The following is a 17,853-nucleotide window of genomic DNA, read 5'->3' as shown; positions in this document are numbered from 1 at the left end:
CCTTTTGTGGAACAAAAAGTCACCTGAGAGAGCGGTAGTTTTAAGGAACACACATGAAAGTCACAGAGAGGGCACCCTAATCAAATACGAAAAATACAGAAATTATAGACACTAAAATGGCCGTCCACGACAAATCACTCAAACGTATTTTCCAAGTTAATAACGCAAAAAGGCTGAAGAGTTTCATTAAGTGCAAGGCGCATATCCACTGATTGACTCAACACGTGCGACGTGATCTCGTCTCGGAACACATGTAAGCCCGTGGTAGACCAAAGGCAGCAGAACATGAAGCATGAGGCGTTTTTCATTTAAAACAGTTTTTAAAAAATAGCAGCTTATGCTGCTGTATGAATTTAGAGTTCTCACTCTTGGTGCTTAAGGGGGAACAATATGTTACTCAAGTATAGATGGTTCTTCTTTTATCTGCCTGGGAAAAATAATTGCAAAATTAAGCTAGGTGTGTTCTTTACAGCACTTTGCAGGACAAAGCGCCTGATTCACAGAACGCTTTCCTGTGGGATTGCACCATTATAAAACACTGTTCTGAATCAGGCCCAAAGATCTTTAAGTAATACATATCAACCGCACTAGGCCTCAGTCTCATTAATTTCTGATTTTGAGATCACAAATTGAGCAGGAATGGTTTTGGTATAGAAGTTGAAACAGGCCCTTTCTGTAATATAGTAAGTATGCCCACTGTGTCTGCAGGCACTCATTGAATAAGGCTGGACGAATCCAAGTATTGTGTAGGCACTGGAGTTAAATCACCACTTTACATCGAGGAAGTACCATTATTTCTTCGTTTGGGCCTACCCACCACCCAATCACTATTCATTGTTGTTTCTCCCACATTTCCCTGCTCCTTTTGACTGCCCAGCTCCTCTCTACTTATCTACGACGCCTTTTAGCATTTTTATTTATTTTTTTGCAGTTCAGCTGGGGCCGGTTTACCATGGTCACATGACTACTGCCTCACCCTAAAGCCAATGGCTGCTTATCTTTATTTTGTCCTCGTTTTTCCAATCCTCTTGCCTGTCCTCCCCCTCCCACTATATCTTGTCCTGTGTTCTTGCTTTTTGCATTGCTGTTCTGCAAGTTCAAGTGGAGCAAAGTCATGTGACCTCCCCCCGCCCACTAGCCAATCGCTGCATGCATTTGTTGCTCCCTTTTTACCCACTCATTTTGCTTGTCCCACATCCTCGTTTCCCCCTTTAACCTACATTGCATTTTTTCTCTTGCACTTATTTAGCAGTGCAAGGGAGATGATCATGTGACTTCTTGACATTCAGCCACCAATCACTGCTTGCCTTTATTTCACCCTTCAGTCCTGATCTTCTAGCTTTTCTCTCTGCTCCCTTGCACGCTTAACCCTTAGCTTACAGGTTTCAATTACCCAGAGATTCAAAGTAAAGGTTAGATGAAAGCAAGCAACATTTATATTTGGTTCTCATTGGACCACAGAAAGGGCCAGAACCCTTACACTGTGCACCCAAACTAAGCGGTATACCATGGGCCTTATTACAACTTTGGAGGAAGCCATGGCGCTATTAGTGCCATGGCTGCCTCCAGAATCGTGTCTGGGTCCGGTCTGGTGGAGTGGGGACTTACCGGGACATTCCGCCCTAGGCGTACCCGGTAAGTCCACATTCCAAATGCCATTCCCCATTCCCATTTGAGCCCCCACAGGGTTCAATGGGAATGGGGAAGGCGCTAATTACGGGCCTGCTAATAGCACGCCCGTAATTAGCACCCTGGTCCCCTAACGCGACCCGTAAAGGACGTGTGGTCCGACCACACTTCCCTTGCGGTTCCCGCTAAGGGACCTGGGAATTGAGCTGTAAGGGATTGCCGGCACCGGTCTCCTTACCGGTGCCCGTTATCCCTTACCGCCCAACTTGTAATGAACCCCCATGTGTCTACTCTGCAGCCCATCATCACCATAGCCAGACAATGCAAAAGCTGCATAAAACTGATGGACACCAAGCCAAATTAACCTCATCCACAACACAGTTTCCTGGACAATAATTTGGATTGTCATGCTCATCTTCAGTAGTTTAACAATCTCACCTGCAGACATCATCCTCAATGATCTGACAATAGACTATGACACTGTAACCTGGCTGACACCACCATTAGCAATGTCCCAAACTTGCCAGTCCACAGCAGGTACAGCATTCAACTCAGAGACAGAGCTAACAGGAATAGTGAAGGACTCACCATGATATACAAGTAATCCTGACAGAATGGAAGAAGCCACAGCTAACTCTTCCAAAGGCGTCTCCTGATAACTGATGCTTACTCTCACAAACATTGTCGCTTTCATCCACATCTAAATGGTACTTAAGCCCTACAAATATCCATAGACAACATCACTGACCCAGTCACCACCATGTTCCTCATACAACATCAGCAGCTTCCTAGGAGCCGTCAACCTCCCAGGCAACAGTGTCATCAAGACCATGATGTAGGATTTCCTTAGCCTACTAGGTGCACTAAACCTCACCCAGCTCACAAGGGACCCAACTCACAACACTAATAATCACACACTTCTAATACAACACACTCCTACCTCCTGACTGGCAAGATTACCTTGCCATTCCCATCACCATCCACCATGCCAAGCATAACTACTATACACAATATACACAGGTCAATCCAATCCATTTTCTGATCCTTCAAAGACTTCCCTTTAAAATGACTCATTCACAATCTTATCAACATAAAGTCAAAGCAATCTTCCAGAACCTTGAGAAAATCAAGTACAAGACAAAAACTCAGTCTGACCTAAAAGAACTCTGGACTCCCTGCATTGACATGATCTCCACCTGAAATGGCTACAACTATTAGAATAACATAGTAGAATCCAGAAGCAAAACCAAACTCTCTCCTTTAGGTAATCAAACACACAACCATACCATTACCATCCCACACTGCATCAGGAAATATATTGGCATCAACAACTTCTTCTTTGACAAGACCCGCAAGATCCACCAAAACTCGTATGCATTGCACAAGCAGCCAATGGCCCACACATACCACCACTCAAAGCATAGTCATGGAAAACTTTCAAAAACACTCCCCATGCAACACATTACAAAGACTTAACATCCATCAAAGCAACATCCTACTCAGCCAAAACTCACTGAAGATGCCCAACAAAGTTGAAGCAAGGATGTGGTGTTACTGCCAGCCTTCTAGTTCAGAGGTGAATTACCTAGCATTTTGCACCTGGACTGTCCTTCTGGTAGGATAGAACTGGCAAGAAAACAGTTACTCTAATCCGGTCAGCCGCAGTGAGCTAAAATGTGTTTGTAGCCCCTTCTGAATAGCGACCAGCCCATAAAAACATGTTGTTTGGGCTTGTTCATTAAAGGTAGAGTGGCTTTCATGTTTTTGATAAATCCCACCCACATGACATCTTGCCACCCTCCATCCTGAAGACACTCCCCTGAGAAGCCCTCCATTACATACTAGAAATTAATAATGCATCTCTCACTCAGGGCACCAGTACCCACATTCGTAAAACTGCACAAACCTCCTCCCCCTCTTGAACAAAACACTAAGGGCCTCATTACACGGTAGGCGGAGAACCATGGCGCTACTAGCGCCATGGTTCATGCCGGTAAAATACCGGCACCGTCTTGGTGGAAAGGGGAATTACCGCCCCATTCCAAGGTTGGCGGGGTGGTAATTCCCCCTTCCACCATTGCCCTTCGCCATTCCAATTTTTGCCCCATAGAACTTAATGGGAATGGGGAAGGCGCTAATTACGGTACCGCAAATTCCTCCACTGGTCCCTTTGCGGGTTGGTTTTTAACGCCTGCAAAAAGCAGGCGTTAAATTCCCCAACCCGCAAAGGGACCTCGTAGTAAGGCGGTAAGGATTTACCAGTACCGGTAAAATACCGGTACCAGTAAACCCTTACCGCCTAACGTGTAATGAGGCCCTAAATGTTGATAATCTCAGACACTACTGCCTAGTCACATTCCTTCCGTTCCAATTCAAGATCCTGTAGCCACTCAAATTCAAACGCACATTGCACCAGTTGTCTCAGACGGGTCTACCACTAATGTGTCAAACACAGATACAGAATGTAGACTGCCACCATCTAACTGTTAAACTAACTGTTAAACAATGCACTCTGCATCTTTAATGATGGACATTGCTATGCACTGGTACTCTTGTATCTCCTCCAAGCCACATGGAAATCAAAGAAACAATCATCCTTATGTTAATCTTCTGCTGAGAAGGATGCCATCAGTTTGTCTAGTGGGTACCTCCAGATCACCAATTCTACCCACCTGTGAAACCCTACAGTAATCCATCCTCTCACCCATGGTATACATCCTCTACATGAAGTACATGGAAACCCTTCTCATGAACCTCAAGATCCTCATCCACCAATGTGATGAGGTGTAAAAAAAGATGGATTTAAAAAAGCTGCTCTGTGACCGTATAGACCAGTCTTTCTAAATCGAACTGTCAGCCCCTGTGACACACACAAGTGTGTGCATGGGCTGACAGGCACATTGATACACAGGGGAGGAGTCACAACGCATCAGATGGGTGTCTGTCTCTGTGTGCGTGTGAGAGAAAACATTGGAGAAGGGGAAGGGTAGGTGGAAACAAAGTGTTTGAGTGATTGTGTGTGTATGTGATGGGGCGGGGCAGCGGGGTTGCAAGGACAAAAGTGGGGCTCGAGAGATGGAACACACCGAATAAAAAAAAAAGTCCTCTGTCATGTGCATTGATCATTTTTATGTACGGTCTTCAAAAGCAGAAACGTGCACCTAGAACCACTTATGGCCTACATCATAATGATCCAGACCTGGATCTATAGCATCATACTCAAAAAGAACTCCACCACAATAGAATATCTGCTGCTCACCAACAAACACTGATAACCACCACATCCAGATCTGTATTTGCATAGCTGCTAGACTGCACCAAGTCTCTGAGATTCCACACAGCAGCCACCTCTTCCAAAACACACAAAGCAAAGAACATTCAGAAACCATTCTGCCAACTATCCTTCATGCATAATAAGTATTTCCTTTAAGACTACATTCAGATTCATTGTACATGCCTGGCAGCTATCTTACCTGAATAGAGTAATTGTCCTGCTCATTGGCATACAATGCAACACTCTTGTACCTATTATTTGCAAACTTCATGCCTTTGCCTGCCTCATCAGTAAGCCTGGGTGAGAGTTCTCAAATTTGATCTGTGTGGTTCCACCCATCATTGTCTTTACACAGTCAATAGTATTCACCAAAGAATCATTAGAGAAATATTATTGAAGAAAAAACAGACCACAAATCTAAACTACAACAAATACTTACATAGCAATCCACTAAATATGTGGTAAAGACATTGTAACATATTAAAACCTTACAATTCATCAGTTAATAATATTCTTTAGAAGACGGTCTCTCCTTCTCACGCCGACATCAAATAAGTCAAAATTGTCCAGGCCACCAATGGGGTATTGACAGATAACATATATAGTCATGTTAATCTGCCTTGCAAAAAAAGCAATTGTCGAAAGAAAGTAAAAATAATATTCTGTCATATCAATAAGTGAACTGTACAAAACAATACAGAGTGCACTACAAGTGAAACCAAATATGCAACTGCCAGCAGTTGTGTGAGAATTCAACCATTAAAGGCATGGTCTAGTAAAAAATTTTATTGTCCCTACGGGTCGGCCATGTTTTTTTAAGCCTAAGTGGCTCGATTTTAGAAAATTTTCCTATGGACCTTAACCGAGTTTTCGTCCATTAAACGCACGCGAAAACAAGCACCAGCGAGCTGCCATTTTCTGATAATCCTATCTTTTCCCCGATCGCCCTGGCTGACCTGCTTTTGCGGCACTAAATCAATTCCCCCGCCCCTCAGCCTGTCATCAGCAGACTCGTACCTCCCAATTCCCAACGCCAAAGCACGTCTCGTGTCAACATTCGCTGCGCTTCAGCTAATGACGTGTCGCCATGGAAATGGCAGGACGCCTCTTTCCTCAATAAGTATAAACAGACCGTTTCACAACACACAGCAGCAGATTTTCGATTCCATTCCTCTCTCTGTGTTACTTTGAGTATTCTGTGACTCGTTTCAGTGCTCTGGTCAGCTACCTTCGCCGCTTGTAGCCCGTGTGAACAGATACCAGTACCACCGCTATAAATTATTTTAGTTTGTTTAACACACAATGGCTACAATAATGCCCTACATGTACGAGCCTGAGTATACCGAGGAGGAACTACTGGAAAGGGAAGCATGCGAAAACGATGGGGATTCAGACGGCAGTTGGCAGGACGAATCAACAGATGAAGAGCCTGGGCCTAGTCGAATGGACGGCGTCTCCACCTGGTGCACATGCAATCGGTGCGAGCTAATGCCAGCTGAGGACGAGAACTGCTGCTGTCGAGAAAACTCGGGATGCCTGGCCTACATTTTGGAAGGCTAGCCACGACCGCAATGCATCACCGAGCTGCCAGACTTCAGGGCAGCCTGCCTCACACGGGCCGTGTTGAGAATAATGATGGTTCTTATGCACGAACTTCACGCAACTGTTCGTCCTCGTAATCCGAGTAACGAGTAAGTATACTCTGCTTGTCATGCCACTCCTATTTCATGTTCTTCTACTATATCCAAAATTACATCTACATTTCATTGTAACGCATGTAAGTCGTTCAATAGTGTGCATTGTCTAGATAGCATTTGTCCGTGCAGAATGCCATTAGTTACAAGAATTGTCATTATCAACAAACGTTTATTAAACTTATCTTGGTCATTTAAAAACAGTTTGTTTCATTCCTTTTCACAGGTGGTACAGGCTGGTGGCCTATCGTTGCTTTACATGGTGGCTCCATGTGAGGCTTGGACACCGCGTTCGAAGAGTGATACCCGCCTGTGCCGTTCGTGCCATTAGAGAAACGTTCCCGAGTGACAGCGGTCAGTACAGGGGATTTTCTCTCGCTGTGCTGCAACCTGACCTGTATAATCTTTAAAGTCTTGTATTTTTGTGTCATGAAAATAAGATACAAAATAAAACACCACATATATTTTAACAACGGTTGTTTCGATTTTTTAAATGAATCAAGTGTGTCTCCATTCAAGGATGGACGTCAGACATCTGTGCTCCGAATGGGTGCAGGTCTGGTCGCTGTGAAGCAGGGTGGTCACTATCTATCTAAGCCAGTGGTATTCAAACTGTGGGTCGCGACCCCCTAGGGGTCCGCGGGTGCATCCCAGGGGGGCCCTGAGAGCTCAGCATGAAAAAAGAATTTTTTTTTTTTTTTTTTTTTTTTTTTTTTTAGATTGGAAGAAATGGGCAGGGGTGGCCCACATGGGCGGGCTGAAGCATGAAACTGTCTCAGGCAACAATGAAAAAGTGGCCCACAGTTGTAAATGGATATTCATTCCTTTAGTCACAGACTGGGCCTCATTACTACTATGGCGGACCAGTAACAACGGTGCTGGTAAGCTACCGGCACCGTTGCTACCGTTCCGCCATAGTAAGAGTTGTGCTCGTGGGTGCTTGACAGCCCCCGCCAGGTCTGACCTCAGCTCGTCGGATGCACCAGCACCGTTATTAACGGTGCCGGTGCATCCGAGCTCCCCCTTCCCATTTGAGCCATATGGGGCTCAAATGGGAATGGGGATCTACCGGCACCTTCGAAAGGGCAATTATCATGTCCGCCTAACTCGGCATGACCTAGTAATTGCCAATTCGCGGGTGCCAGACCCGGATGCAACTCCAGTGGCAGCCGTGCCGGTTTTACCGGCACAGCTACCGCCAGAGTAGTTATGAAGCCCACTGTTTCAATAGTACCCAAAGGGGTGCTTTGTGTTAAAATGTAAGTAAATTGTGATATATTCAGCAACAATGGTCAACATTACTAACTGCATAGTGGCCCCTCACCCATTATGGAGGAGCCAAGGAGCCAGCCCAGTGAAACAGTGAGCACTCCCTCAGCTGCTTTATCCAGCTAATGGAGTGCTCCTGGGCTGGCTGAACTGTCAAAGGGAAACACTGTTTCCCTTTGACAGTTCAGTTTAGTTCCCCAGCCGCACATGCTCACTGAGCCATGCAAGTGCTGGGGCGTTTTGCTTCACCAGCATTGCATAGCTCATTGGAAATGCTGGCTGGGGCACTGCATGTCTGTATGTCCGAGGGGGAGCTCCTGCGCCTCCTTGCACATACGGACAGAGCAGCTGGAGCAGCACCCACACACAGGCCAATGCAGAAGGTACGTTTATGTGCATTGTTTTTATTTAAACATGTGTATGGATGCGTTATGAGTGAGTGTATGGTGATGGATGCTCATGTGAATGATAGAGTGATTGCTGTATGAATGTGCAGCGCCTTGCATATACACATAATCATGTTCATTGTGTTAGGACCAGTGGGGCCCAGGGGACAGGGATGGTATCTTTTTACCGGACATCTATCATTCAAAACCCTCTGCCTTGTCCACAAGGCTTTCTGGGGCCTCGGTCCAAAATACCTTCAGCTATTCCTCCGCAAATACCTCCCCTCTCGAGCTCTTCACTCCTCTACCTCCAACTCCCTCAGGGTCAGTCGTTTATCAAAGAAACGAGCTGGGGGTAGATCTCCGTCTTCGGCTGGGGCCTCCCTCTGGAACAGCGCCCTGCCACTCTAAAACTTGAGGAGAACCATCTTTCTTCCTGCACTTATCAGACCTACCCTGTCTGCTGCCTTAAACGTAGCACTTGCAAATTGCTGGCTGCACTACCACTGTTTGTTGCCTTTATTATTTATTTATTGTTATTTATCTGTTTCTCCTCTGCTTCGCACTTTCCACTTCTCCCCCCTTCCATGCACTTTTCCCCTCACACTTGCGCGTTCTCAATGTCACTGGGCCTAGTAAGATCGCTGTTTTATTCTCCTCTGTTCCCCTCCCTTGCCTTGTCACGCTCTGAAACACTTGTGTACGAGCGCGATAGAAATAAAATATCAATGCCTGCCCCCTGGACTCCCAGCAACAATTGCAAACTGTTTGGCTATTTACCCATTTTTTGTTAAAAGTATGCTCTACAATGCAACATTTTAACCTATTATTTAAAAAAAAATTCACAGGGGGAAACCCCCCCGAACCTCCCCTTAATGCCCCTCCACTTAAAAAAGATTCACCAGCCGCCACTGGCCCTCAGACTGTGTTGGGAACGGGATGGGGGAACCGAGGGACTATGGTGGGAGCACAATGGGCGGGAACCATGGGATAGTGATGGGAGCAGAGTGGGGAGAGCTCTGGGTGTGTGATGGGGTGGGGAGAGACCAGCGACTGGGTAGGAGTGGGATGAGGGAGCCCAGCGACTTTGATGGGAGCAGGTGACGGCGCGCAATATATACTGTCCATTTGGCATTTCTGGGGGGTCCCGACCTGCCCAAATTTTGCTCAGGGGGGCCCTGGCCAAAAAAGTTTGAAGACCACTGATCTAAGCTAACATAACATATTCTCGATAATGCATGCACTAAATAACACATGTTCAAAGTCTTTCAGTAGGTTATGTCTCTATAAAAGTCACACATATATCTATACTAACAATTACCATTGGATTATACAGGCCTTAGGGTCTTGACCACTATAATACACTGGTTGAAGTGTGGGTCTGTGCTCACAAGAATCTCCGGTATGTGGCATTTGTTATTGATAAGCAACGATATACTATCATTGATATAAAGGCGATATACTATATATTGATATAAAGGCGGTTCGCGCCAGTGGATGAGCGCTGGCATGAGGGGCTGTCAGGGCCGCGAAAGGCCAAGGTGCCAAACTACATGTACACTTCAAAAGGTGTTCCACGCCAAGGGGCCATCGGTCACATGGCTTCCTCAGACCCTGTGTCTCCAGCCAGGCCTCCCCTTCAAGCAGGCCGCCCCCCTGCAATCCACATAAGTGTGTCTCCATTCAGCAGTCTTCCTGTGCCTTATCTGCACGCCCCAGGCCCATCCATCCCACCCCCCTGTATCAAAGGCAGTTCGCGCCGGTGGATGCGCGCTGGCATGGGGGGCTGTCAGGGGCGCGAAAGGCCAAGGTGCCAAACTACATGTACACTTCAAAAGGTGTCCCACGCCAAGGGGCCATCGGTCACATAGCCTCCTCAGACCCCGTGTCTCCAGCCAGGCCTCCTCTTGAAGCAGGCCGCCCCCCTGCAATCCACATAAGTGTGTCTCCATTCAGCAGTCTTCCTGTGCCTTATCTGCACGCCCCAGGGCCATCCATCCCACCCCCCTGTATCAAAGGCGGTTCGCGCCAGTGGATGAGCGCTGGCATGGGGGGCTGTCAGGGGCGCGAAAGGCCAAGGTGCCAAACTACATGTACACTTCAAAAGGTGTCCCACGCCAAGGGGCCATCGGTCACATGGCCTCCTCAGACCCCGTGTCTCCAGCGAGGCCTCCCCTTCAAGCAGACCCCCCCCCTGCAATCCACATAAGTGTGTCTCCATTCAGCAGTCTTCCTGTGCCTTATCTGCACGCCCCAGGGCCATCCATCCCACCCCCCTGTATCAAAGGCGGTTCGCGCCAGTGGATGAGCGCTGGCATGGGGGGCTGTCAGGGGCGCGAAAGGCCAAGGTGCCAAACTACATGTACACTTCAAAAGGTGTCCCACGCCAAGGGGCCATCGGTCACATGGCCTCCTCAGACCCCGTGTCTCCAGCCAGGCCTCCCCTTCAAGCAGGCCGCCCCCCTAATACCACGACATACATACGTCATTCATTCACAAACACACCCCAGTTTCTAATACTTTAAAAACCACTCGATATGTCTCATGAGAACATCTTTGTGCTTTGCAAGTCAACTCCTGAACGTGCTACCTGGGAACCACTGAGATCTATGCTAATCTGCTCGTCGTCGTGCTATCCGTGAACTTCTGTGACCGCTTCGAGCATACCCATCAGTGCGCTACCTGTGGCCATCCACCTATTCTCCCTCAACATACTGCTCTGCTTGCTGAATCCAACTGTTTGTTGGTCAAGGTAAGGCCATGTATCCTGGTCATATTTCGCAGATTTTTAAATTTCTATCTATTTGCAAGTAGAGTACCCAATAGTGCTATATTCATTGGTCTCATTGCTATTGACTTGAATTTCCATTGCTATGCTATCAATAGATCTATTTATTTTCATCTGTGTCAATTGTCATCGAATTGCATCCTTCGGGGGTCCAGTCTATGATGTAAGCATGTTTCCTTCTCGTGCAATACAGAACATCCAAGGGATGAGTCACATGCTCAGTTTTTAGTCACATCATTTATACATTTCTGCAACGTATGCAAATACTAAGCCGCACATAATGAACTGGTATAGTTCCTGCAACCAAAACAAACCTTGCATTGATCATTGTATGATTCATTTACTTTTGCATCAAATCTTTATTCTTGAAGATTGTATAATAATGTCGATATTTACTTTTCAGATTTATCAACAATGCCTGCCTGTTCGATTAGCGGTTGCCCTTCGAAGACCCATGCAAAATCTGAAGGCACTACAATGCATGTATTCCCGAAAACTGTTGATCGAATAAGAGAATGGGTCAGACATTGCGGATATTCCCTGGATGAGCTGGAAAGTAGAGTCCAACAAGTCTTACAGGACAAGAGGGGTGATCGATACCACATCTGCAGCCGGCACTTTTCCTTGGACATGTACACAACATCTTGGGTAACAAAGAAGAATAAACAGTGAACGACACGGACATTGCTCGAAAACGCTATTCCCACTCTATTCGTCCACATTCCGCCACCGGTGAGTCAAGTGTCCGGATTTAGCTTTACGCCTTGCGGTAGTGTGTAGGTATCCGAACGCATTAATTGATATTGTAGGTGTTCTATCCCTTGTAATAATTTCGATATTGATATGATTGTATAGTTTTTTGAATAATGACATTTACCAATATATTCTTTTTCGATTTCATAACCCACAAACGCAATGTATATATATGGGAACAGGGAACTGTGCTGTATTGAGCATTTTACAAGTATTCTGTCGCCTTACATGGCTATTTTTAATATTGGCATTTCATTATCAATCATTAATTTACCTTTACAACTTCTTGACTATCCCTTGAATCTGAAGCAAGAACATTCTACATCCTTGACGTGGTCGCAGTTTTCAACCACTTCTAGCGCCTATCCGCTACAGACCTGTTTTATGCATGTCAAGTAATATCTTTATTTTATCGTGTAATCATTTTACCGAAAGTTTCGTTAGTGCTTTACAATTGATATACACCTTAGTTATCGTCCACTGGTATTTGTTTTCTGTTATAATGACTGTTATCCATACTAATGCAAGTACTGTCTTTCAGGGAGATGCTGAAGCGTCTGCCACATCTACAACATTTCTAGATGTTCTTCGACAGCAGGAGGTATGGATACTGACAGCTCCATCGAGCGTCATCATCAGAGCTGGAATTCTTGTCGTTTGATTGTTCTACACAATGTTTCATTTGTGGTTAGCCGTTAATATGTACCTGTGCTGTCGACCCCAGGTGTGTGTTATGTTTTCACTATTGTAATCCTCACTAATGCAAGTACTATGTTTCAGGAAGTTGATGGAGCGTCCACCCCTGCACTTGATGCAGAGCCTGACATTCAAGTAATTCCAGGGGAAGTGGAAGCGGGACCATGCGCATACGAATCGGCACACTACATTTGCAACTAGACCGAGTTTCATTTTAGGTCAGTATACGAAAAATCGTTGTCAAGAGCACGGTCCGTTTTACAGACTGCATTACGAAGAGACACAATGGAAATTTCAAATATAATGTAAGTAAATCTTTACACGCTTTTATACCGGAATGAAGATTTAATGAATGGATGCATGAATAAATGAATGAATGAAGAGCTAGGAAAAGCAAGTAAAACTGTTCGTAGTGGGCACATGGGCATGCAGGTCCACTGGTCTCACCGATATCGGTCCTTGGCCTAGCCACTTTTCCCTGCACTGCCTACCTGCACTACGGGACTGTCTCTGTATCCTTCAGCCCCTTCTCCCAGCATTTATCTTGCACTTGCCACCAGCTGGCCCTATTATTTAATTTGTATTCAACTAACCATGTACAGCCCTTCCCCATGCGTGACACCTGGCCTAGTAGGATCGTTGTCTGTCTGCCCCTGTTCACCACCTGCCTCATCACGCCTAGAAACACTTGAGTATAGGCACGTTACAAATGCCATATCATATATCATATCATGCCTCACGCATGTAGACTGTCGTTTATCATTGTGTGTTGGCCTCGATTCATCTCGTTACTTTTTCGCATTGATTTTAGAGACGAACATACTCCATTGAACTATCCTTGCAAGCAAATAGTTTCTGATCGGCCGTAATAAATAAAATGAGTAATATTAATGAAGTTCGGCTAGAGAGACTAATTATCATTTTTTTGTTTTCATAACAGGTATTTGAACCCATTCTGCCACTGCCATCTGTTTGAGACACCGGCGGATGGATTCTTCAGCAGACACCTGCTGCTTCGTGTCAACAACTGGAGCACGATCACCATATTATGGGACGATCGCCAAGGGCCCACATGCCCTTACGCTGTACTAGTGGCTAGAAGCAACATAACAACCTTTAGGCTGGACTAGTGCCTAGTTGATGGAACAGCCTTGCGGTTCACCGTGCTTCCAAAGTGATTCTTTTTACGAAAATGAACACCCTGTGTACCATAAAGGAACAGCGCGTGACTCAAGATGAAACGCAACAGTTATTGCGGATACAGATAAAAGAAAATAAATGGCTTCCGGAGTTCATATGGCAATTGCTGAATATTCTCTAAACATTTAATGTCAAATAAATGTACTTTACCAAATGTACCGTGTTGCTGTTTCACTTTAAAGTACAGTTTCATATTCCGAATTGTGGCGCGCTGTGTTGTGAGTTGATCTGTGTTGGTTTCCGGGTTCTGTGTGGAGTCGCGCAGAAGACGACTGGGCGCGTTTGCCTACGCAGCACAGTAACGTCACGGGGAGAGGCGGGGAATATGAATGTTTTGTATGAATGTTTTGATAATGTCAGGCTCAGGGGCGGGGGAATTGATTTAGTGCCGCAAAAGCAGGTCAGCCAGGGCGATCGGGGAAAAGATAGGATTATCAGAAAATGGCGGCTCCCTGGTGCTTGTTTTCGCGTGCGTTTAATGGACGAAAACTCGGGTAAGGTCCATAGGAAAGTTTTCTAAAATCGAGCCAATTAGGCTTAAAAAAACATGGCCGACCCGTAGGGACAATAACATTTTTACTAGACCATGCCTTTAAGTATTGGCCAATCGCATATGGATCAAATTAAGCCTTGCTCTTGCAATCAGGGCTCGCTCATGGTTACATTTTAAATGTTTTTTCAGATAATTTGGCAAACCACTAGATGCCAAAATTCCATGATGCGATTTGAAGCTTCCTAAATTCTCTAGTTTCTCTTTACATTACCATAATTTCAAACAACCTTTCTTTAATAACAGCACCAAATTGTATATTTAAGTGAGTTGGAATTGAAAAGCAACTTCCAAGATCAATTTCTTTCCAACTGAAGTTTAACATGACTGCCAGCGAATGAGTAATGTATTACCTTCAGAGACAGAATATGCATTAAAATAGAGTTGGTCTGAGCGCTTCTGGAGAAGACCATACTTTCGTCAACAAATTGATTGGTCTAATGAGTAAATCATCTTCTAAAAAAATCCAAACTTCACAATGAGCAACACAATCTGAGACACCAAGAATCTTTTTACAAAAAGTTGTTTTCCTGGACTTGAAGCAATGAAGCCAAACAGCCCCATATCTAGCTGGAGCCTATTTGTTGGCTATATATATACCACAAGCATCATATTGAGCAGCTAGGCTTTATAGATTTTTCAAAACCGAAAAATACGCGCACGGCTGGGTAAATGTGCTGCTTGCTTTTTTGAGGTGACTTACACCTCTAGGGGCCTGATCACGAGTTGGGCTGTATTCCCGGCTGTAATACCGCCTACTGTAATAGCCCTAGCGCCGACTGGTCCGGTGGTGTTACCACCGGATCACGGGTTGGTCCTTAACGGTAAATCCCCATTCCTAAATGGGTCCATTGGATCCAATGGGGAATTTTCGGTGCTAATACTGCGGGCTAATACAGCCGGCTGTAATACAGCCGAAAACAGGGATTTTCACCTCCAGAAAAAAGCTTGGGGTAAAACAGCCGATTTGGCACCCAACTTACGTTAGGGCCACGCCTTAAATGTGGCGGTAATATCATTACCACCACATTTAAGGGCTACAACCCAACTCGTGATGAGGCCCTAAGTCTATAAAAAAGGAGATGCCTAAATAATTAAATGATGGAGTGACACTTAATGATTGTTTCCCCACAAAAATGGTCGACAATGTAGGGCATCTCTTATACTATTTGTATATACGATAACTGCAGATTTTTACACATTGGGCCTCATTACGACTATGGAGGCAGCCATGCCCTTAATAAGGGCATGGCTGCCTCTATACCGGGTTCCAGTATCGGGTTCTGTGAATGAGTCATTCCGACCTTGGAGGACCCGGTAATTCCTCATGCACAAAACCATTCCTCAGTCCCATTTGAGCCCCCATAGGGCTCAATGGGAATGGGGATGGAGCTAATAACGGGCCCGTTAATAACCGTTAATAAGGGGCCCGTTATTAGCTCCTTGGTCCCCTCGCGGGACCCGGGAAGGACGTCTGATTTACCAGACATCTGTTCCGGGTCCCGATAGGGGACCTCGTAATCAGGCATCCCGTAATGAACGTGCTGGTCCCATACCGGCACCCTTCATTACGGGAGCACCTGCCTCGTAATGAGGCACATTGACTGAGATCGGTATTGTTCATAAACTCAATATAGGAATTAATGAGGTGCTGAAGTGACATAAGCATTTTCGCAATCAAAATAGTGTCATCAGAATAAGAACTGCAATAGACAGATCACCGAAACAAGGGACATCATCTCCTCAACCAAGAAAAGTGTCATGTAGCCTGTTGATGTAAAGAGAAACAAATAAAGCTGCACTGACACAGCCCTGCCTCACTTTAGTGTTAACAGGAAATCAAGAGATACAATGCCCATCTCTACCTGATCGCACACAGGCTATCATTTTATGGTGTAATGAAGATATATGATATTTATGATGGTTTATAGTCATAATATCGAAAAAATAATGTCGAATTACAAAAATGTCGAAAAAAAAATGTCGAATTCAAAAATGTCGAAAACACATACATATAATAGAAAAAGTCATTATTTCGAAAATAAAATGTCGAAAAAAAATCGAAAAACCAATGTTAAAATAACTATGTAAAATGTCACACATACTAACGTTTTTTATTGGGGGGGTCCCCCCAACCCCCCCATCCCAAAACCCTACCCCAACCCTCCACTCCTCCCCATCCCCCCCAACACCCCCCATGGATATACCTTTAATTTTTAAAAAAAAAGTATTTAATAAAACATTAATTAAATAATTAATTATTAAAAAACCCCATCCCAAACCCCTACCCCAACCCCCCCTCCTCCCCATCCCCCCACCCACCATGGATATACCTTTAACCATTTAAAAAAATTATGTTTTATAAACTATAATTAATTAATTATTTATTTAAACATTAAATCGAAAAAAAATCGAAAAAAATTCGACATTTTTGTAATTCGACATTTTTATTTTCGACTAAATGTTTTCGACATTTTGACTTTCGACATTATTGTATTCGACATTATGACTGGATACCATTTATGATATATGATATATATGATATGTTATTTATAACATGCTTAACATCCAGAGGTTTATCTTTAAAAGTTCAGTTCTTACGAACAATTCAGTTTCCTTAGACAACTCCAGAGCTTGGCCCTCTATACTTTATCAAAAGCAGCAGTCAGGTCCATGAAACACAATTGCGTGCTTGACAAAATATTCTCAGATTCAACCTAAGTTTTTAACCAGGATAATATTAGTCTGCCAAAGATCTTAATTTGGGAGTCTGATAGAGAAACTGGTGGGTAAGCAGCTGGGGAAGTCCTCGGGCCATTTTTTTATATTGTAAAAATATCAGCACCAGACTCAGAGAATGTTTCCTCTTTAAACCATGGAATGAAACATGTTGGCCAGAAGAGAAACCCAAATGTCCTGAAGGGTTGTAAAGAGACCTGCATGGATACAATCAGGCCCTGGACGTTTGTTGAATGCTTGATAGCGAAGGACCAAGGAGACATTTGAGCCAGTGAATCACATTCCTGAACCAGTAGACACAAGAAAGACAAGCCAGGACATAATATCCACCTCCTCGGATTGTTCTGATATAATCCTATCATGATCAAGTTTAGGAGTGGTGCTAGAGGGCCAACCAAGAAGGCTGCCTTGGTCTGAGCTCCCGTATAGCCCTGCATCAATCCTGCGAAATCCTGCTGTTCCTGGTACCTTAGCGAACCACAACCCCGACTCCTGGTCTCCTAAACTGCCCAGCTGCCATCCCCCGAAATCTGGGACAAAAACAGTCTTTCTCTGCCCTCGAATGACCCACGTGGCCTTGATGCCGAGCTCCAGGCAAATCGCCCGGCGAGGTGCCAAATCACACTCGGCCATCCTCGCCCCGGACGAGACCCGAACGCCCTGGATCCGGTGAAGGCACCTGGTGACATTGGCAGCAGGGCGGGTGAGAGGCGAGGGGCAGGAGGCGACCTGCAGCGGGCCTGCGGAGGGTCTCACCCTTCCCCCCCCGTCCCTAGCCAGTGTACGGAGCGAGACTACAACGCCGCTCACGTACAACTAACACCACCGCCGAGGGCTGTATCGGCGCAGTGGAGGTTGAGTGGCCTCCCCGTAAA

The 17,853-nt window shown here is 45.2% G+C and overlaps 1 protein-coding gene across 1 annotated transcript in view; it reads right to left on the bottom strand.

Moving 5' to 3' along the window:
- Nucleotides 1–17,611, bottom strand: part of AGBL4 (AGBL carboxypeptidase 4) — a 2,799,905-nt gene extending 2,782,294 nt beyond the window's left edge. Inside the window, exon 1 of the mRNA XM_069642771.1 lies at nt 17,374–17,611. Coding sequence (XP_069498872.1) covers nt 17,374–17,611 — 238 coding nt within the window. The remainder of the gene's footprint in view (nt 1–17,373) is intronic.
- Between the last annotated feature and the right edge of the window lie 242 nt (nt 17,612–17,853).

This window comes from Ambystoma mexicanum, chromosome 1q (assembly GCF_040938575.1).
Source record: "Ambystoma mexicanum isolate Mex_15411 chromosome 1q, UKY_AmexF1_1, whole genome shotgun sequence".
In the NCBI taxonomy this organism is placed as follows: domain Eukaryota; kingdom Metazoa; phylum Chordata; class Amphibia; order Caudata; family Ambystomatidae; genus Ambystoma; species Ambystoma mexicanum.
Note: the sequence above shows the minus strand (reverse complement) of the source record. Positions and strands in the feature narration are given on the sequence as shown.